Source organism: Nematolebias whitei, chromosome 7, assembly GCF_014905685.2.
Source record: "Nematolebias whitei isolate Nwh7 chromosome 7, NemWhi1, whole genome shotgun sequence".
NCBI lineage: Eukaryota > Metazoa > Chordata > Actinopteri > Cyprinodontiformes > Rivulidae > Nematolebias > Nematolebias whitei.
This window is the reverse complement of record NC_056504.1, coordinates 42,075,132-42,096,371: the sequence shown is the minus strand read 5'-3', so window position 1 is coordinate 42,096,371 and position 21,240 is coordinate 42,075,132. Positions and strand designations below refer to the sequence as shown.

At 37.5% G+C, this 21,240-nt stretch overlaps 3 protein-coding genes across 4 annotated transcripts in view; 2 read left to right on the top strand and 1 right to left on the bottom strand.

Moving 5' to 3' along the window:
• The window catches only part of LOC119412574 (methyltransferase-like protein 7A), a 4,765-nt gene extending 3,436 nt beyond the window's left edge, over positions 1–1,329 (top strand). Inside the window, exon 2 of the mRNA XM_037679598.1 lies at positions 720–1,329. Within this exon, the coding sequence (XP_037535526.1) occupies positions 720–953 (234 nt within the window). The 3' untranslated portion in view covers positions 954–1,329. The remainder of the gene's footprint in view (positions 1–719) is intronic.
• A 2,744-nt stretch (positions 1,330–4,073) lies between these two features.
• On the top strand, positions 4,074–6,658 carry LOC119412843 (methyltransferase-like protein 7A). The gene is made up of 2 exons (XM_037679879.1): positions 4,074–4,592; positions 6,420–6,658. Exons 1-2 carry the CDS (start codon positions 4,074–4,076, stop codon positions 6,654–6,656), a joined length of 756 nt encoding a protein of 251 aa, XP_037535807.1. The 3' UTR covers positions 6,657–6,658.
• A 714-nt stretch (positions 6,659–7,372) lies between these two features.
• atf1 (activating transcription factor 1) lies at positions 7,373–17,754 on the bottom strand. 2 transcript variants are annotated; one of them, XM_037679596.1, is made up of 8 exons: positions 17,583–17,754; positions 16,743–16,840; positions 14,223–14,345; positions 11,376–11,473; positions 11,152–11,285; positions 10,737–10,919; positions 10,042–10,195; positions 7,373–7,719 (listed from the first exon to the last, which is right to left on the bottom strand). In XM_037679596.1, exons 2-8 carry the CDS (start codon positions 16,833–16,835, stop codon positions 7,575–7,577), a joined length of 930 nt encoding a protein of 309 aa, XP_037535524.1. In that variant the 5' UTR covers positions 16,836–16,840; positions 17,583–17,754; the 3' UTR covers positions 7,373–7,574. The 2 variants fall into 2 exon arrangements, with proteins under 2 accessions (XP_037535524.1, XP_037535525.1); XM_037679597.1 differs by lacking the exon at positions 16,743–16,840 and having other exon boundaries at positions 7,374–7,719.
• Positions 17,755–21,240: the final 3,486 nt, after the last annotated feature.

Genomic DNA, 21,240 nt, shown 5'->3' with positions numbered 1-21,240 from the left:
TAAAGAAAAACAGGTAAGAAAAAAATCTATAATCTTTAAACCAATGTTTTGTTTTTAAACATATTTTTGTACTTTTTTTGTTCATTTATTGTTCAACAAATCTGACATTTTTAAAGAAAATGAGTGCAGTTGATTTATTCAAGGACAGGGTTACACCAAATCCATTTTACATATTTGCTTCTAAGACTAAAAATGTATTTTCCAAGCACAAGAAAACTAAAACCAATATGACTGGAGACCTGTCCAGGGTGTCCCCCGCCTCTCACACACGGACAACTGGACATCCCACTTAAAGAAACTGGTCCAGATGACACGAGCTAACCTTTGTTCTTGTTATCTACCTGGATGGTTGAGCTTACAAACCTTTTTTTTTTTTCAATGCTCTTTTATTTTTTCACATGATCAATGCTTTTATATTTTGCATCTACAACAATTTTGAAATCCTTCTCCATCAAAACTGGTATATTTTTGTCCTTTTGTAGTGCTTATATTATTTAGAATTAAGAAAACAATAACCAAATAATATATGCTTTCTTTTTTTATCTTAATTTTTTTTGGCCTGCAAATGAAAGGGATTGGACACCAGTAATAGTTCCATACAGTTACATTCAAGACATAAACATGACAAAGCAAAGATGAGTCACAGGTTTCAGATTAACAAAGGTACTGTACGTGAAGTGGAGTGGACGCTGTCCATCTGACAGATGTTTGTCTCACAGGGTGGAGCCTTCTTCTTCTTGGAGCACGTGGTTGCAGACCCCTCGACGTGGTCGTACTTCTTCCAGCACGTCTTTCAGCCCGCCTGGTACTACATCGGTGACGGATGTGTTGTCACCCGAGCAACGTGGAAGCACCTGGAGGAAGCTGGATTTTCGGACCTCCAACTGGAACACGTCGAAGCGCCGCTCATCTTTGTTCTCAAACCACACATTTTAGGCCGTGCGGTGAAGTAGATGAAGTCTCATCAGATTTATGACGAGCTCTAATCACCATCAGTGCATACAATGATCGCCAGCGTTAGAGACGAGAGCTGTGGCTTCAGTCCTGATCTTAATTTTTGTATTGCAACAAACTTCTTCAGTCTTTTGGGAGATTTTGGAAAGAATGTGCTGTATTTATGTAGAGAGCACAATACTACTTTTTATCCTTATTTTTGTATTCCCTCATCCTGCTTGCTGACATATTTGTAAAACCTAACACGAGAGATCATCTGTGAACCAGTTTTACACGTGGAATTCTGTCTTCTGTTCAGTGCCCTGAGAAGACTTCTGTTGTGACTTGGCGCTATATAAATAAACTGAACTGTCCTATTTTTACTCTGATTAAAAACTATATTAAAAAATGTTGGTGTACTTATTGTTTCCCAACTCATTCCTGGCATTAACGGGCTGCCCATATAAAACCACACCTCTATTTCACGTCAAAGAAAATATTTTCACCGTTTTATTACACTGTGGACTGTTTGAGAAGTTTACTCTCTGGACCAACAAAGTCTATGCTCAATAATCCAGATATGCAATCCAACAATTTTCAGTCAGGTCATCCGGACAGTTTTTTTTTTTGAGTGCTGAAACGTTTCATTTTCCACCCAGAAGGCTTCATCAGTCAAGGAAACACAAGTCAAGAAAACCTCCGGAGGAGGGGGCGTGCCAAAGAGACCATCTTAGCACCAACATACAGTAACTGGTTTATTCCACTTTGCAGTAAGCTGTTGGGGGAAGAATTAGTTTTGTGTTGTGTGTTTCCTTGACTGATGAAGCCTTCTGGATGGAAGGTGAAACGTTTCAGCACACACAAAAAAAAGAATAAAACTGTCCAGATGACCTGAATGAAAATTGTTGGATTTACTCTCTACAAATTTTTTTTTTTTCAATCCGACATAGGATTCTATGATTTTGTTCACACGTCATCTTGACTTGCTCATTTTCATTAGGTTTTGTGTGTTTTAATACATTTTGGGCGTTCCCGATCTAAAACGACCCGATCGTTAGAAATTAACGTGAGATACAAGTGCATGAAACTCAGAGCGCTAACGATCAGTCGTTAGGTTGATGGTCCTCCTTTATCATGTGAACAGTTTTGGCTGTCACCAGCAAACTGGTTGATCCACTATGAGAAAGGGTTATTTATAAGACTGAGTTTAGTGCAGCTCCTCAGACTGATGAAGTCTTTTGGATAAAAGACGAAACATTTCAAATTTTTTTTAATTTTAATTCGTACAGAGGACCTGACTTAACTTTGTTAGATTTTTCTACCTGGATTATTGAGCATGCGTCATCTGTGTGACTTCAACTCATGGATATAATTAATTCACATCTTCAGGTTTTCAGGTCGACACACACCTCATTACATTGTTTGTTTTGTTACATTTGTGTATTTCAGGTTTATATTCACTTGAGGTAATGTAGAAGTACAAATATATACATAGTTACTGCATATATACTTAAATTAACAAAAAAATACTGATGATTAAAATGGAGAATAAAACAAATTGAAAGGATAAAATTTGTACTGAACATTGTAAAGTTGGTATAAAAATGTACTACCTGTGTTGTCATGGATTTAGAATCAGTCAAAACATTAAATGTGCAAATAATGACAACAATTAGAGACACTGCATTTCCTACAAAAATGCAGTGTGAATGCTTAATGCAGAAAAATGCTGAAAAACAGCTGAAATGGCAGAACAAGCCTAAGTTAAAAAAAGAAAGCAGGAAGAACACACCCAAAAAAGTTCAATCTGGTCCTCTGGACATTCAAAAAAACGAAAAACAAAACAAGCAAAAAAAATATAGAAACGTTTCGTCTCTCATCCGAGAGACTTCCTCAGTACTGAGCTCAGAGACTGAGCTGAATACAGCACCTCAGACTGTGGAAGTCACTCGGATGAGAGACGAAACGTTTCTATATTTTTTTTGCTTGTTTTGTTTTTCGTTTTTTTGAATGTCCAGAGGACCAGATTGAACTTTTTTGGATTTTTCTACCTGGATTATTGAGCATGCATAACGACAGGAAGAAGACATTTGCTGAATTAAGTTTAAATAAGCAGAAAGGAGCACAAAATTTAGGAAATTAGCTAAAAAAAAAAAAGAGGCTGAAATAAAAAAAGGGTCAAAAGTAGCTAAAAATGCAGAAGGAATCTTAAATTACCAAAAGGAAGTGAAGAGAGCCAATTGTGCCCAATTAGGCTGAAAGCAACAGCAATTAGCACAAAAAGTGGAAATTATCTGAAAAAAAGCAGAAATTAGCCAAATAACAGCTGAAAAGTAGCTAAAAAAGCAGAATCTTAAAATAGCAGAAGGAAGTGGCGAGAACACAGTTTTGCTGAATTAGGCTGAAAAAAGTTGAAATCAGTGCAAAAAATGTGGAATTAGCTAAGAATGCTAAAAATTAGCATAAACAGCTAAATAGTAGCTGAAATGGCAGAAAAAGTTGAAACTTGAAGAAATAAGCTGGAAGAAGCATAAGACACTAAAATTAGCAGAAAAAAGTTAGAAGAAGCACAAAAATGTTGTAGTTAGCAGAAAGAATCAAAAAGGAACACAAGTCAGCTGACCCCCCACCCCCCACCCCAGCTGAAATTAGCTGGGAAAAAAAATTTGCACAAGGAAGCTGAACCAGAACAAAATGTGAAAGGAGCAGTAAACGATTGTAAACAGATCTAAAGATATGAAGGATGTAAAATGAGCTCAATTCATTTTTTTATGAGGAAAAAGTGGCAGAAAAGGCTAAATATTTCAAAAAGCTAAAGTTGCACCAATACCAAGTCAGCAGGATTATCCTGAAGCTGAACGTTTTGACACGATTTGATGAAATAGCAAAAATTGTGGAACGAAAATCGCACGTAAGAAAAATGGATCACAACAGTGTGAATGCTCCATAAACATTCACACAATAAACAAACTGAAAACAGTAAGAGCGTTCATTTTCATAAATAAGACTCCTCCTTCCTGTTAACGCGGGTCCGTTTGCGCCATCTTGTGGTCAAAGAAAGACATGGCGCCGGAAATGTCTTCAGGATAATCTTTTAATCCACAAGTATTTTCATGCTGAATTTACCAAAAAGTTTAAACATGGGACGTTTTCAGGGAAGAATCCTCTTTTGTTTCATAAAGTTATGTCGATTCTTGTGTTTGGCGTTGAGTTTCCCCTTTTATCTGCTGGACTTTGTGGGACTGTGTCGTGCGTACAGACGTCTGTTCCCCCTGCTCGTCTACAACATCACCTCTTCATACAACAACAAAATGCACAAAACCAAGCGGGAGCTCTTTCGAAACTTGGCGACTTTCGCAAACTCCGACGGTTCTCTTCGCCTGCTGGAGATCGGCTGTGGAAGCGGAGCCAACCTCAAGTTTTACCCCCACGGCTGCACGGTGACCTGCACTGACCCGAACCCGCACTTCGAGCGGTACCTGCGGAGGAGCATGGAGGACAACAAGCACCTGACTTATGAGACGTTTTTGACTGTCTCCGGGGAGGACATGAGGGACATACAGGACGGGTCTGTGGACGTCGTTGTCAGCACACTGGTCCTGTGCTCTGTGAGAGACGTGCCCAAAGTCCTGCAGGAGGTCCGCCGCGTGCTCAGAACCGTGAGTCTCATCCTGCTGCCTTCACGTACAGTAGGATCTTTTTGAATGTATGTTTTTACGCGACGCACGCGGGCTGAACATTGTTTCTTATTTCTGTTGTACTTACCTGTTTGGCAAGACTGGAGTCATCACAAAGGCATTTACAATTTATAAAATAAGTTTACATCGTATTCAGTACTAGAAAAAAACAGTTTATTTGAGGTCCCTGAAGTGTTTAATATACTGTAAGTATTATGCACCATTTGTAGTATTTCATATGAAGTCAGGGTTGTAAAATTTTAAAATTCATATGCATGCATGTAATAGCAAATCCCTAAATGAGGTAAAAAGCAATTGCTGTTGTAAACTCAAGAAACTACATTTCCTGAGAAAATGCAGCGTGAATGCTTATTGCAGAAAAACTTGCTGAGACAGCTGAAAATTAGCTAAAACGAAAAAAATCTGAAATGTAGCTGAAATGGAAGAACAAACCTAAAAATCAGAAATAATATATTTGCTGAATTAGGTTTAAATAAGCAGAAATGAGCACAACAATTAGAAAATTAGCTAAAACAAATAGCTAAAAGTAACTGAAAAGACAAAAGAAGCTTTAACTATCAGAAGGAAGCAGAAAGAAATGAGCTATATAAAAAAAAGTGGCATTAGCTGCAAAAGCTCAAATTAGCATCAAAAGTTAAACAGTAGCTGAAAGAGCAGAAAAAGATGAAACTAGAAGAAAAAGCTAAAAGAAATGGATATTGTTTAAATAAAGCTAAAATTAGCAAAAAACCAGCTGAAATTTGCCACAAAAAAAAAAAAAAAAAAAAAACGCAGAAAGAAGCTTCAATTGCCAGCGAAAGCACATTTTTGCTGAATTAGGCTGGAAAATAGTTGAAATGAGTGCAAAAGATATGAAATAGCCAAAAAAAAGAGCTAAAATTAGAATAAAACAGTGGCTGCAATAGCAGAAAAAGCTGAAATTTGCAGAAACAAGCTGAAAGTAGTATAACAAGCTGAAATTAAGACATTACAAGAAGCACAAAAATGTTGTACATGTAGTTAGCCGAAATACTCTGAAAGGAGCACAGAACAGCTGAAAAAAAGTTTACATTTGCACAAGGAAGCTGAAAGAAGCTGAAGCAAAACAAAACATGAAAGGAGCAGTAAAAGGTTGTCAACAGATCTGAAGATAAGAGGGATGTAAAATAAGATCAATTCATTTTCCATGAGAAAAGAAATGGCAGAAAAGGCTAAATATTTCAAAAAAGCTAAAGTTGCACCAATACCAAAAGTCATATCTCCTGAATGTTTTGATATACGACTTGTTGAAATAGCACAAAAGTTGTAGAACGAGAAAGATGCAGAAAAATGTACGGAAGAAAAATGAATCTCAAGTGTGAATACTTCATAAATATTCACACAAATAAACTGACTGTGACTGTAAGGTTAAAGTATTCACTGTGAACTTTGAAACCATATATACTGTAAAAAACATTATTCTAAAGTATATCACAAAGTGCATTTTCTTAAAGTTTACTACATTAATTTTCCAGATATACTGATAGAAATAATTCTGACAAGTAAATCTGTGCTCTTTGGAAACAACTTATCTGCAACAAATATCTGAGCGTGAATATGTACCAATACATAAACAGTCAGATTTCTCCATCCCAAGCAGATTTTCCATGGATGTCCCCATTGTTGGTGTATTTTCAGTCACTTTGGCTGTTTTTTTGTATGTAATCAAACATAGTAGTTGGCAACTGTACAGTTGTAACTGTAGTAGTAGTTGAGATTTATTGTGGCAGCAAAACAGGACAATCAATCATTGTTTGTTGGTTCTTTCAGGGAGGAGCCTTCTACTTTTTGGAGCATGTCGTCTCTGATTCGTCAACGTGGACGTACTTTCTTCAGTGCGTATTTGAGCCTCTTTGGTACTACGTTGGGGATGGATGCATTGTAACCAGAACTACATGGAAAGACCTGGAGGCGGCTGGTTTTGCTGAGCTTCACCTAAGACACGTAGAGGCTCCAGAAGTTTCTTTAATGATAAGGCCACACATCATGGGACATTCTATCAAATGACTGCAGGGGAAACGGTTTGTTTGTGATGTGTTGTGCTATTTTATAGTTCTACTTTATAACTCTGTGGATAATTACTTAAAAGTACAGTTTACAGGTTTAGACCATAAGGTTCATCTGTAAAACGATAAAGAAAAAAATCAATCAGAAGTTTACACACAGTGCAAAAAACAAGTATCAAGTTCCATATTATGCAACTGTTACAGCAGCCAAACACTATTTTGAGTGAAAATATATTTATTTACTCACAGAAACAGCAACATTTCATACAGCTTGTTCATTCCCAAGATGCACAGAATAAATATTACCTGGACTCTGTGCTTTAATCCCCATGATTGTCTAAGAAACTGCCAAGTAACAACCAAACACGCCGCACGTAATGTCATCTCTTCTGTTACCCTTTATACTCCATTGCACAAATATAAGGAATGACAATTGTAACACCTCCTTGCAGGAAAGGGGGAAAATTGCTGGTTCGCATGATAAACAGAAATTATGTGTGATAATTATATAGTTAAAACTCTGCAGCTGCTGGTAGAATAACCAGCCCCAACAGCAACGTTTATAAAAGACAAAAGAAAGGAAAGGGTTACATTTGGAAACTGAGACTCAACATTAAAGCTCATAATTTCAAACTTCCCAGTATTAAAAATGTACACAACTATAAATGTTATAGCATTAGCATTTTTTTTTTCTCTTAAAAAAACAGCAGTTGGGGAAAAAAGATGGCCAATTTGTCCAGTAAGTCTCACAGTCATGAGTCACTTTTATATCAGAGTAAAAAACAAAAAAAACAAAAAACAACAACAAACTGGAGACTCTCAGCCTGAAATGAAGTGTTCCCAGAAACCCAGACTTGTCCAAATGACTGAAGTGTGCCACTCTGACGCCGTCTCAATCCTTGGTCTGCACACATGAAGGTTATCCCGTTTTGACGCAGTAAAGATCCTTTAACGTTTTAAGTTCTTCAATCAGAGTCTTGTTTTGGTTCTCAAGGACAGCGACGCGGTTTTCCAGACATTTTACGTATTCCTTTTTCTTCCGTCGACATTCACGGGCTGCCTCTCTGAAAGAGGGGAACATGTGCTGAAAGATTACTCATTAATGCAACTCCAGTTTGTCACAAAGTACGGTTACAGCTGCTACATTCATCACATGAACAAATTACACCGTTTTCACACCAAGTGTGCTTTTAAAATGGTTTCAATGGGAAAGTAAAACCACTAATGTAAGCTGAATAAATGCTTTTCTTTTTGTGTCATGTTTAGTTACAACTGCTACCTTGCAGGGTACAAGTCTTCAAGCTACAAAACATGAAGGTGTATTAATACACAGACTCCTGCAGACTGTTGTACATTTAGTATAATTAGGCTACTAGTTGGCTTTGTTTGACTGAGCAGACTTTAGCTTCACACTAGACTGAGTTACCTCATTTTCTGCAGATAAATCAATTAGGGGTGCACCGATAAATCGGCCGGCTGAATTATCGGACCCAATTTCCTTAATTTTGGGAAAGCGGCCAATACTTGCATGAGAAACCGATTTTTTTTAGTTTTAACAACAATAGTCTGAACTTGATTTATATTCAGAGCACTGCCTCATGGCCAGTTAAAACAAGGTTGTTTCTGGGATATTGTTCAAGGGTATGTTTTTCAATAAAATAAGACTGGAAAATTGAAGTTACATTGTGACCTTATGCTGACAGTGTTGCATAGAAAACAAAATCGGAATCGGCAGGTCAGACTTTTGAGAAATCGGTGATCGGCCGAAAACTGCAATCGGTGCACCCCTAAAATCAATTAATCTTGTTTCTTTTTGTCCAGAAATTAATGCTAATTTCAGAACGTCTGTTTATGACATGGTTTTTAAACATGTTTTGATGTCAGGAAAAGGTGAACTGTGTTCACTCACGCAGCCCCAATCACTCTTATTAAAAAAACAAACAAAAAAAACTTTATTAATCCCAAAGGGAAATTAAATCTTGTTGTAACTTGTTATCCTTGTTTCACTGAGATGTTATAGATGCTGATGGCTGCAGGCAGGAAGGATCATTTTTAAAGGTCTGTCCCACAGTGATCCGAAGATCCGGATCCGAAGAAACTGCCCGCAGACGCCATCCACAGACTTGGCTGGCCTCTCGGTTCCCCCTGGCTGCAGGACCACCCGAATGCCGGGCTGAACTCCTCCCAGAGCGATGGTCACTCCTCCCAGCAGCCTGCCGAGCTCCTCGTCGCTGCAGACAGCTAGCTGCAGGTGCCAGGGGATGATCCCGGTCCTTCTACTGTTACGAGCCACGTTTTCTGCCATTTCCAGGATCTCAGTGGTCAGGCGCTCAAGCACAGCCAGCAGGGAGACGATAATGCATCTACAGGGCCTCCTTTTCAAGTCATTTGATATTTGGGGCTGTCGCAGAGATATTATTTGAGCTTTTCATCATCTACTTCCGGTTGGAAAAAAACAAACACCTTGTTGCCATGGTTACGCATCATAACAAATGTCTAAAACAAAAAAAAAAGTTTCAGTAAAAATCCTTCCAGCTGCACAGCATTCGATACCAGAGGAAGAAATCATTAAAAAAAGTAATTTACATCCAGAAATAGAGGAATTAAAGTTTCCAAAAGCAAAATCTCAGAATGAAGGTAACAGAGTTACTCCAACATGCAGCCACCCCGAGTGGCGCAATTATTACAATAACAATTATGACCTATCAGCATGAACACTAGATGTGCTCCCATCCATGTGACGTGACACGGGCAGAGTCGGTCACTAGATGCTGAAGTGAATATTAAACACTTTTAAAATGTGTTTAAAGCTAGATATCTGAGGTGTTGTTAATAAGGGGGAAAAGATTATGAACAAATTTAGTTTACATTTCTGAACCTGAACAGAAAAAATATTTTGGATTTGGGGAAAAATAAATAAATAAATCAGATAAGATGGCATGTTTTTACCACATTCTGTAATGCAAAGGCCTCACTGTCTCTTCCCAGTTAGAGCTATCTGCAGGGTTTCTGGATTAAAGCAGTCTTCTGACATTAGCTGGTCCCTTATCACGGATGTAGTGATAACCAATGAGTGTTTTATAAATATTACTTCAGTTTTCCTTCAGGCCTTCTTACTATCAAACACTGATGGTCAAAAATGTCTCAACTCATGAGGTATGCACGACAAATAAATATGCAAATCATGTTTGGGTACTCCCAGTTTCACCTATTTTCCATGACATCCAATACATTCTGTACTATTAAAATGTTTTGTTGTTTTTTTTTAATTCAGTACTGTGTAATTATTTTACTGCAGAAACTGTTCAGTCAGAAATCTTCAAACATCCACAAACAAGCGTTGCTGTGGTCGCTTACATTCTATTACCTGGAATTGAAGCATTTACCTGTTTTTTGCAAGCCTGATTTCTCTCTTCATTGTTGGATCATCACTCTTGGTCTGGGACAGTCCAACAGGAGAGGTCATAACTACAGTCTGAGGAATGGAGGCATTTGTGGGTGCTGTGCGAATCTGGTATGTTTGCACTTCTCCTCCTGCACCTGAGTGCAAAAACAATGTAGAAAAGCGTGTCATGAGCTCTCCTGCACAATTTTTGTTACTGGCTATACGAATCTATTCTAAATAGAGGAATTGAGAAGTACAATGAATTATAGTTTAACACCTCGACAGAAGAAGACAACTGAACTGTGTTGAGAAACTGAACAAAAAAGCAAGCGTAAGCGCAGTCCGATTTTTACACCTTTTTCACATGAAGCTGCTGTTCATCTGTCTTCACATTTATGAAGCTAACTTCAAAATTAGCACAAAGCTGCACACTGTGAAGCTAGAAGTAATGAAGCGAATATCAGAGGTTTTTTTTTTTTCTTCTGTACAGCACTACTTATTTGCAAGCTATTTTGCCTTTTGTCAGAGTCTGTTTTAGTTTTCAGCTTTTCTAGCTGGAACAAATTAGTGAAGAGCATTTTGTGAATTCATATAAGTTTGGCCTGAATGTAACCTGACACATTTGTTGTTGCTGCCAGATGCATCCATTTAAAAAAAATAAAAACATAACAGTAGTAAAATTAGGTATGTGCTCACCTTGTACGACGACCTGATTGCTAGGCACTAGTATCTGCTGGCCATCAGGTGTCTGGGCATACTGAAGGATGGTGTGGCCTTGCTGTGCTCCACTAGAGTTAGCCATAGTGACAGCCTGGAGTCCCTGAATGCCTTCCGACCCTGGCGTTGCCAGCTGGATTGTGCCATTAGGAGCAATGGTAACTAATATAATCACAAAGACAAAATCAGAGCGTGGTAAGGCACAACTAAAAACCACATTCCCGATGGCTAGGTTCTACTAGGTAATACAAAATAATACTGTCCTCCACAGTTACAGAAAACAAAAACAGAATTACAAATGTCTAACTTGAACAATAAAACTCGAAAGATCGTTGGCTCCTACTTTGTTGATAGTCCAAATTTTTGTACAAAATTTGACAGTAGCAGTTCTTACTGTACTGGCCGCTGCTGGTTTGGTAGATTGGGGTGGTTGGTACTGTAACACCTGTCATTCCTGTGGATGAAGGGCTGCCATCCTTCCCTTCGATGTGTGATGTTTCCTCTGATGAAAGGTCATTTAAGATTTTTCTGTAAGACAAATAAAGTCAGGTGATTGCTCAAAATTACCATCTATGAAATACAGAAAAATTTCCCCTAATTTTTCCATGTTTTCATTACCTGTATGAAGGCCGTCTTGCCAGTATTTCTCTTGTCTTTTGGGCTGTTGATCCACTATCAGATGAGTCCTGTGAATCTTCACTATCAGTGCCCTGGGGCTAGAGGTGGAACAAGAGCATAAAGTAATATAAACAGGCTCTAGCTACAAGATAGATTCTATCTTCCTAGATGGATTTACTGTGCAATACCAGCATATACATGTAGTGAACCTGATCTGACCCTGATGACCTCAAATCTATCAGATGGACAGAGACTGTTATTTTCATTGATCTGAATACAGTCTGAGCCATCTGGTGACTTTCTTTCTTGAATTAATCAAGCAGAAAAGACAATTCTCTATAATCATTTACTGTTTTACAAATGTTTGATAATCAAATTGTGTTAGTTCCATTCAATGCTTACAGGTTGAAAAAGAACTACTCATTTTATTTTACATAAACAGTAAGTAATGATTTTTATTCCTCATTCAAAGAAGAAATCAGGTTAATATGCATTTCTTGATTTTCTGTCTTCAATGAGCAAGCTGTCGTAAGTATGTGAAAGTTGAAGCTTCGGTCAACTAAATGTTTACTGAAAATGGGATGTCATGTTTTACTATTTGAAAAGATTACCAAGTGTGAGACTCTACGAAGTCTGGCCGACTGCAATAATCTTTTCTGTATGTTGAAAACAATCCTTGACTTTTGATAATAACTTACGTCAAAAAACCACACCTCTTTCTGGTACATCCACGAATCAGAAAGCTCTAAATTGAACCGGAAGTCGACCCAAATAAAATGTGGCAACTTCCCAGTTCATGTTAGAATCTGAAAGAATTCATGGAGAATTCATTTAGATTGAGAAAGAATTGAGAATGGAAAAGAATTCCAGAGATGAAGTTCTGAAGGGTTCTGTTAGAATTCATGGAGAGTCAGAGACGTTTGGAATTATAACCTCTGTTTGAACAACCCACGCACGACTATCTAAGGATTTCAGCAGCTCTCAACGGAGACGCTGAAAGGTCTGGAGGATTCCCTATCGAGCTGATCTATCATCACCAGGTAACGGTCTCTTCTTCGACTAAGTGTACCGGAGGCGAGCTGAAATCTGATGAAGCGTGCACTTTTGTTCTGGTCTACAGATATTAATTCCCTCACATAGTTCTCTGTAAGATAAATCTCCACTTCATCTTAAACTCTTCTCTCTCTCACAAAACCAGTACAGATATTTTAGAAATATCTGAAGCAAAGTCCTCAAATCACCGCCGCGTGATTTGAAGTTCATTATTTGTGAAACTTGTCTGTTATTATTTTCATATTTTGCCAAATTAATGTAAATGTTTGATGTTAAACTTTGATTCTGAAAATAAATGACTCCATTCATTTTGATGGGTCAAAGATAATAACGTCTCTCGTTCGCATTTCTGTTAAATTCAATGCACGGCATTACACAGTCAGAAAGATGAAGAACTCGTGAATATTGTATCAATATATATCTCATATATTTGTCATACACCTAGTGGCACGTACCCACGTGATCTACTACATACATAAATACTGTTTACAATGATCACAATGAAAACATTCAACAAAAATATCAGCAAGATTCAAGACAGAGACAAAAGGCCCAGAAGCTTTACCCAGCTGAACCAAAAACTACAGACTGCTGAGCCCCTGATGCCGCCCCAAAAATGTCCACAACTTATTAAGACAAAAGTACTTTACATCAAACATGTAAACTGTTTTTGTGGAAAAGCATTTGTTGTCCCCCATTACAGAGCAAAAAGGGGAAATTGGAAATATCCTCCATGCATCCTTCCGTTAGTAAATGAGATACTGACTTTCATTCCAAAACTACAAACATTCACTATTCAAATCCTTAGTGATAGGGGACATTGCCATACAGCTTGTTTTTACATAAGTACATTTTCTAAAGTGCATGATCTGTGCTCATATGTTCATCAGAAAATTGGAGCTTTGCTTGACTGAGGTTCATGTGGAATGTAAATAGTAAATTTTATTTACTTATTTTATTTTAAACAAATAAAGTGGTTCTATTTATTAGCACATAGCCATTAACCCAAATTTAAATTGTATGTTGTTAGGGAGCACACTAGCAATATGTGAATGACCTATTCTATTAATGAAATCATGAAAAGAACCACAAAAATGTTTTAGACAACTCAACTCCAGTCAGTAAGAGTAAACGGGGAATCATTCTTTCAACTACAGACTTTAAGGATTCGTTTGTTCCGTTTCTTCTTAGAGCCACATACATAAAATTGCCATAAAAATCGAATGCAGACACGTGCTTAAAACGAGTCCTATTTGTCTGTTTAACCAAGTTTTAAGTCTAATGTTCAGAGTAGTTGTTGACGTAGAGTTTTAAGAATGTTTACACAGAGTCTGAATTGCAGATATCTGCGATGAACTCGATCAATCCACCTGCACTTATGATGTCTGGTTAAATTTCTGTACAGCTGCATAACAAATGGTTGTTTTCGTGCAGGAAGATTTTATCGCCCAAAGTGGTATTAAAAAAGATCTGATGAACAAACATCTACGAACTGTGAAGACTATGATTTTATATTGTGCTCAACCATTGGTTAAAGCAAATATTTTTACATTCTGTCAGAACTTTATGACATTTTATCACTTGTTTGATGAGTTTATCATCTTGATCTTCGTTCATCGAAAGAAGATTATCAAATGTTTGGTTGTTTAAATCTGTTTTAAAAACAGGAAACTTTATAGGTTGTATTTTCTTATGACTGTACTTAGCAATCCTATAAAATCACTTGTTGGTAGAGTATACTGTAAGCAGATAATATTTAGAATCAACAGTGCTATGAAAAGCAGCTGTTCTCACCTGTGCAGGCTGCACCTGAAGGGACTGAATGACTGATGGCTGTGCTGACTGGATCACCCCTTGAACCTGGAACTGACCCCCGGGCAGCTGCACAACAGCCACAGAAGAACCACCCGATGACATCTAGATAAAATGGAGGGGAGAAAAAGATATATTTCATTATGTGTTTACATAAAACTCAATTTACTAAAACTTTATTTGGATTAGCTTTTTTGAAACACTTGAAAAGAAAGTTCTACCCAAATTCCTTACATTATATACAGCGCCCACCTCAAGGTTATTAGGAAAAACAGACTATTTTACCACCAAGACTTCTTGTATGACTGTTATTATGTGAAATAATTAGTTGCTGAATTCCTAAAAAATAAAAAAATAACTACAATCCTCAGTATGGACTCGGTCATTTTAAAATGTTTTTCTTTCAGCTGCTCCCTTCTTCATGAGTCGACACAACGAGCGACCTAGCATGTAAGATTTAGCAACTGTTTTACATTGTACGCTCATCCCGATGCAGCCTGGACTCAAACCTGCAGCCTCGGGATTACAAGACCACAGCACTGACCACCAAGCTACTGCAGCACCGTGGCACACTATTTTAGAATAAGTCTGACAATAATATGAGAATAAAACAACTTTAGTTAATTATCCTGAACTTGAGGTGCTGTAAATTTTACTTTCTTTTAAAGAGAATATATATATTTAAAGTTAAAATAAGTGAAAATAACGTGTAAACTCAACAACCTCTGGTCCAACTGGCATTTACTTATTCAACTGTCATCAAATGAAACAGTAAATGTTGTTGGAAGATTTTGTTTTTACCATTACTGATCAACGTTCAGTTACGAACTACGTTACAACAGGAGTTAAACGTGTCATGTAGCTGTGTCAAGTGGTGTGGTGCACCCACTTTTGGCAAGGCCCACCCAAATTGTTTTGTCTTTATGGCACTTAATTTAAAAATACATAAATAATATAGTTCTAGGCTATAAAATAAATAACCCTAATTAATACTTTAAATACAACTTTTGATTTTAGAACCTGATATTCTCTTATATTCTATTGTTTGTTTGTAAGGACTGCTGAGGCATATCGGTGGTTCACAAAGTTGGGTTCAGTACCCCACTGAATAGTTCGCACAAAAATCTATTTTTATTCAAGTTCAAGTGTCTTTATTGTCATCTGCATCACATGTGGTAAATGAGGTGGAACAAAACTGTGTACTCAAGGTCCCAGTTACAACCACAATTGGGTAGTGAGTTCAAATTTTGTGAGCCTGCATTGATGACATACAAGTACAATACCCAAAATACTACTTATCATCTATTTAGTTTTACTTCTGATTTGCAAGACAACTGAAACTGATAGCACACTTGGGATTTTCCTGTAAAGACAAAGTAATTTTCTGAATAAGCTAAACTGATATTTTTAGTTTTAAAGTACTACTAATTTACTAAATATAGGTTGATTTGACATCAGTGCATGCTGTTTAATACATTCATTAACAATTTTTTAAAGTTTTCTGATGCATGGCCAATAATCCAGGTAGAAAAATCTAAAAAAAAGAAGTTAAGTCAGGTCCTCTGGACGTTCAAAAAACAAAAACAAACAAACAAAAAAGTGTAGAAATGTTTCGTTTTTCATCCGAAAGACTTCTTCAGTTTGAGAAGCTGCACTAAACTCAGTAAATAAATAGCACCTTCTAATAGTGGATCAACCAGTTTGCTGCTGACAGCCAAAACTAGCTGTTCACATGATTAAGGAGGACCATCAGCCTAACAATGGATCGTTAGCACCCTGATGGTGGCTTGCTATTCACAGGGGGCTGGGTGATAATAGCAAAAGAGGGGAACAGTTGAACACGGAGGCTACCCCTGTTTAATGGACGTTTTCCCCCTTACAATGCTATTATTGCTGGTTTGAACAGCTGGTTTTGTTTGTCAGCAGCAAACTGGTTGACTCACTATGAGAAGGTGCTATTTATAAGACTGAGCTGAATACAGCACCTCAGACTGAAGAAGTCTTTCGGATGAAACGTTTCTACACTCCTTTTTTTTTGTTTGTTTTTTGAACATCTAGAGGACCTGACTTAACTATTTTTTTTTAGATGTTTAAAGTTTTATAACAATATCTATTAAGACCTGAAGAATATATGACCATTTTTTAAAGGATTTTAATTGATCCCATTTTGAAGCGCATTTGCCTATTTAAATCAAGATACAAAATCTTGGTATCACTTTGAATATTTTTTCAAGCTATTTCAAATTAAATTCTGATCCTGTGAAAATACCATTGTAACAAGCACAAAATGTTGCCACTGTTGTTTTGTGGGTCAGACCAGTTTGTGAACCACGGATGTAGAAAACAAGGTCAACATACAAGTAAGCTTCATTCTAGTTTCTATTTATTATACACGTAGTGTTTAAATCTGGTGGCCCCCTTGAAACTCATATATGTCTCGATTACTTGTATTTTTAGTGTGATATAAACTTCCTTTATTGATATTTCTAAAGTATTAGTTACCTGCTGGGCTATCTGTGAGAACTGAGAGGGTGTGAAGGACATGGAAATGGTTGCTGGCCGTGATTCAGTGCTGCCCTGTTGTACTTCTTCCATAGTAACTGGGAAGAAATAAATCAATATTATGGTCTTACATTGGCTCTGATCATGTAACAAGTCTGTCGTGGCGCTTCCTGCATGTAAAACTGCTGAAAAAAAGCTTATTAATCAGCAGACATTACCAGCTTTACCTTCATAACAATAACAAAAAAAAAAAAAAAGTTTATTGATTCAGTAAAAACTAAAAGTTTCCACAAGATGCAAAGGGGAAAAAAAAAATCTACTTCCTCTTTTGCTCAGTTGCATCGTTTGTCAACGCAAGTAACGTTAACTTGGGTTGCGAAACATTCAGCGCCAAACTTTTACTATTATTGAATTCATACATAATTTATTAAAACGTGCAACTTCATTATAAACAAACATGCAGCACTTGTAAAAAAAAAAAGAGCCGCTATTTTCAGAGATCGAGCAGATTAACGTTACAGCAGCTAGGAGTTTACGCCAGCTAACCAGTTAAGCGGATATATTTTAACGCTTTAAAAACAACAATTTCAGGGCAAAACGCTTGACAAGTTTTGCTCATCTGGTTTGCTGGACGGACGAGCAGTTTTTCCCAGCGAGCTAATATATGTTACTCTGTCACTGGCACGCAACTTATCGCGTCAAAAGACGTCAGCGATACGAGGAGCCATTAAGCTAACTACCCCTTCCCTTTTCGTAGTTGACGAAGCTACAGCCGCCATTACGGCTACGGCGGAGCAGACAGACAGCACAGAAAGTACCGCTCAGTCAGCCAAAATTTACCTTTTCAAATGACGTCTAACTGTTCTTGCTCACAGCGGGAAGTTCGGGCAATTCGTGCACAGACTTTCGTGAAATAAGTGACCTGTGTAGTTACTTAGCAGTAATGGCTAACGGCTAAAAACACAAAGATGACAGCTAAAAAATAGCTGACCACCTTTTCCCCCCAAAGGAAATGGGCGGAGCTACCGAGCAAGATACGTTACATAATAGCTCTTCTCGGCTTTGTGATTGGTGGAAAAGTTTGCAGCTTGTACTTGAAAAATTTCAAGCCAAGGTGTCTTCTAGTTTTACTTGCAGGAAATTGTCTGTATTTAAAGTTGGTCTAGCTTAAACTGTACTTTGGTTCAGGTATCCTTTTCATTCATTCAACCTTTATTTATACATGTTAGTCTCATTGAACCAGGAGGACTCACACATGGAACAAATGAAATTTGCTGATTAACTTAGCATCAGCAATTTTCTGATGATATCTTCAACTTCACTTGTGCTTTCTCCAGTTCCGTTCACCCTGTTTACATCTGACTTCAAACATAGCTCGGAGACCTGCCACATGCAGAAGTTCTCGGATGACGCTGCAATCGTTTTGTATGTGCAGGATGGACAGGAGCCTGGTTGAGGACTTTGTGATGTGGTGCAAATCCAACCATCTACAGCTGAACATCAGTAAATCAAAGGAAATGGTAGTGGACTTCAGAAGATCTGGGCCTACCATGAAGCCAGCCTCAATTGAGGGGGTCAATGTGGAGATGGTAAGGACCTACAAATAACTGGTCATACAACTGGACAACAGGCTGGATTGGTCAGTGAACACGAACTCCCTCTACGGGATGGGTCAGAGCAGGCTCTACTTCCTGAGGAGGTCCTTCAGTATCTCCAGGAAACTACTGCTGATATTCTGCCAGTCTGTAGTGTCCGCTTCTGTACTGTTGCGTGTTGGGAAGGCAGCATTAAGAGGAGATGCAGGGTGACGACAGGCTGGTGAGGAAAGCTGGTTCTGTGCTGTGAACAGAGCTGGAGTCCCTTACATCGGTGGCAGAGAGAAGGTCCCTCAGTAAGCTACTATCCATCATGGACAATGCTGACCATCCTCTGCACGGCACCATCATGAAGCAGAGGAGCTCCTTTAGAGATAGACTGCTGTCCCAGCCCTGCTGCACAGACAGATTCAGGAAGTCCTTTATCCCTCAGGCTATCAGACTGTCCAACTCCTCCCCATACAGTAAAAATAGAGCCTTGTGACTCTGCGGCAATATGTACGCGTGCTTGCTTAGATGTGTATGTATGTATACACACATACGTATATAGATTCATCATAAATGTACTACTCCCTACTACCTTGTGCATATGTCTTTTTCCATTTTGTGTTTTCTACATATGGATATTTTGTAGTCTTGTAGTCTTTTCTACATGCATGCATGATATCCATCCATCCATCCATCCATCCATCCATCCATCCATCCATCCATCGCTCTCTGTCCGTCCGTCTGTCCATCTAACTAGCCAGCCTTTGGGAAAAAGTTTATCCCACATGTGAAGCTATGCTTGTTTGTATCCTCTCTTTACTTCAGTTTTAATTGAAAATATAAAAATAGATTAATTTTTTTTAATGCTCCAAGCATGGCCTTTTACTGCATCATTATTACTATGATTACAGGAAATACTCACACACATTAGGTGATTAAATGCATCTGTTTATTCTGTATTACCGATACATAATATATAAAACAACAAATAAAACCAAAGTAGAAAATAAAAGGAAAATTGGATGTGTACCACTTGACTAAACCTCCTTATGAGTTAAAAATTCTATAATAGAGCAAATCCTCTTGAAGCGAGTGTCAATTTCACCAAATAAGTAAAACACAACATACGGAGTGCATACACAAAATATTGACTTAAGAGATGAATACTGTCTCAAGTACAATAAAAGTTGAATTTCATCAGTCCCTCTTATTTATAACAAAAATATTAGCCTTTTGTTTATTTCTCTAGACTGTGTATGCTTTGAAATTAAATTGCACCATTATTAGGATTGCATAGTGTGTAAGAAGTATGATGTTGAAAAATAATGAGCAAGAATCAGAGGAAGCCCTTGTAGACTTCCCAGAAAAGAGATGGACTCTGGTGGTCATAATCCCTTTTCTTATTTTTTTTTTTTTTAGCTCTTTAGGCTTGCAAAGTATGTGATAATTAAAAGGAGATTCATTTTGACAAATGTTCACATCAGATGGGTTCTTTTCTGTTCACAGATTGCATTATGGGACCACCTGGCCCATCCCTGTTATGTGAATGTCCCTGAAAGTCCAGGTTCATACCTGGTGATCTCCCCTACTTGTGCCTCAAAATGAGATGTACTTCAAGCCATTTTCTTCTTGGCTGAGTCAACCGTCTGCTGGAGCTGTAGGACACAACGTTAAAGCTAAGACAAAGTGCTATTGGACCTTTGTATAGGTAGTCTAAAACTTTATGTCAAGCAGTATATATTTTAAAAAATATCCATCACTCTTGAAACAGAAGTTCAGATTTTTTTTTCTAGTGGGGATTTGAAGACACGTTAGGAACAATCAATATCTTACCTGTTGTAGATAGTGCACAAATTAACTCAGTTTGGAGAAACAGTGTGCATTTCTGTCTGGGTTGATGAGGTAACCACTGAGAACGTCAAGACCAGAGTGGATTGATGTCATGAAACAACTCAATTCAGTCAGATACAAACTTGGTTTTTCCAAACTGAGGTTGTTCAAACAGCTATGTACAACTGGTGAAATAATAATTTGTCTTAACCTTTCTAAAGAACTCCACTTCAAAAAATCTGGACTGTCTTTTTAATGTAGCATGAAAAGGTGATCATTTTATTTCACACAGTAATGTTTACTTTAGTACCTCCAGTGCAAAATGCATAAAGGAATGTATTACTCTTGTTTACCTTTAACAGATAACACCCTTGACAAAACTGGGTTTAGCCTGTCTGATTTTTTTATGGGACTTAAAAAGTCTTAAAATAATTAAAACGTATTAGCAGGTTTATGTTAGGTGTTCTTCACTGGAATACTGTAAAAATAGGAAAGAACTCCATTGCAGCAAAGAAAAAACATATTTAAAACAATCTTGATGCATTTTATGCTTTTATCTTGATTTGTTGCCAATAAATGATGTTTAAATGAGGCTCAGATGCAGTCAAAAATTCTTAAAAAGTCAACGACTGAGTGCAGAAAATAATTTATGACACATGTCGATTTGCCTCTGCTGACTATAATACATACAAGAATGCTTATGGAGTTCAAATTAATTATTTACAAAGCTGCACAAACACAAAACACAGTTTGAACATTTGTGTATTTTGAGGAAACAGACTAAACCCGTTAACGTTCCATTGTGTTGTACAAACTGAGAAGTTCATGCCTGTTTGGCAACATAAAAGCAATGAATATGAACAGAATGGTGGACCTTTAAGGTTATTAAATAGCCTGGCTGCCTTCAAACAGTCATAACATGGGTTCTAGTTTTCTCTGCAGACATTTTCAGGGAAAGTTTTTGACTTTAACAGTAATAGTAGTAAACTCAAAGTTTCTCCACACAGATTCTTCAACAGCATTCAAGCTCCTTAACCACGAGTTATAATGCCTCATTGTTATAATAAAATAGACAATTTTTGGGG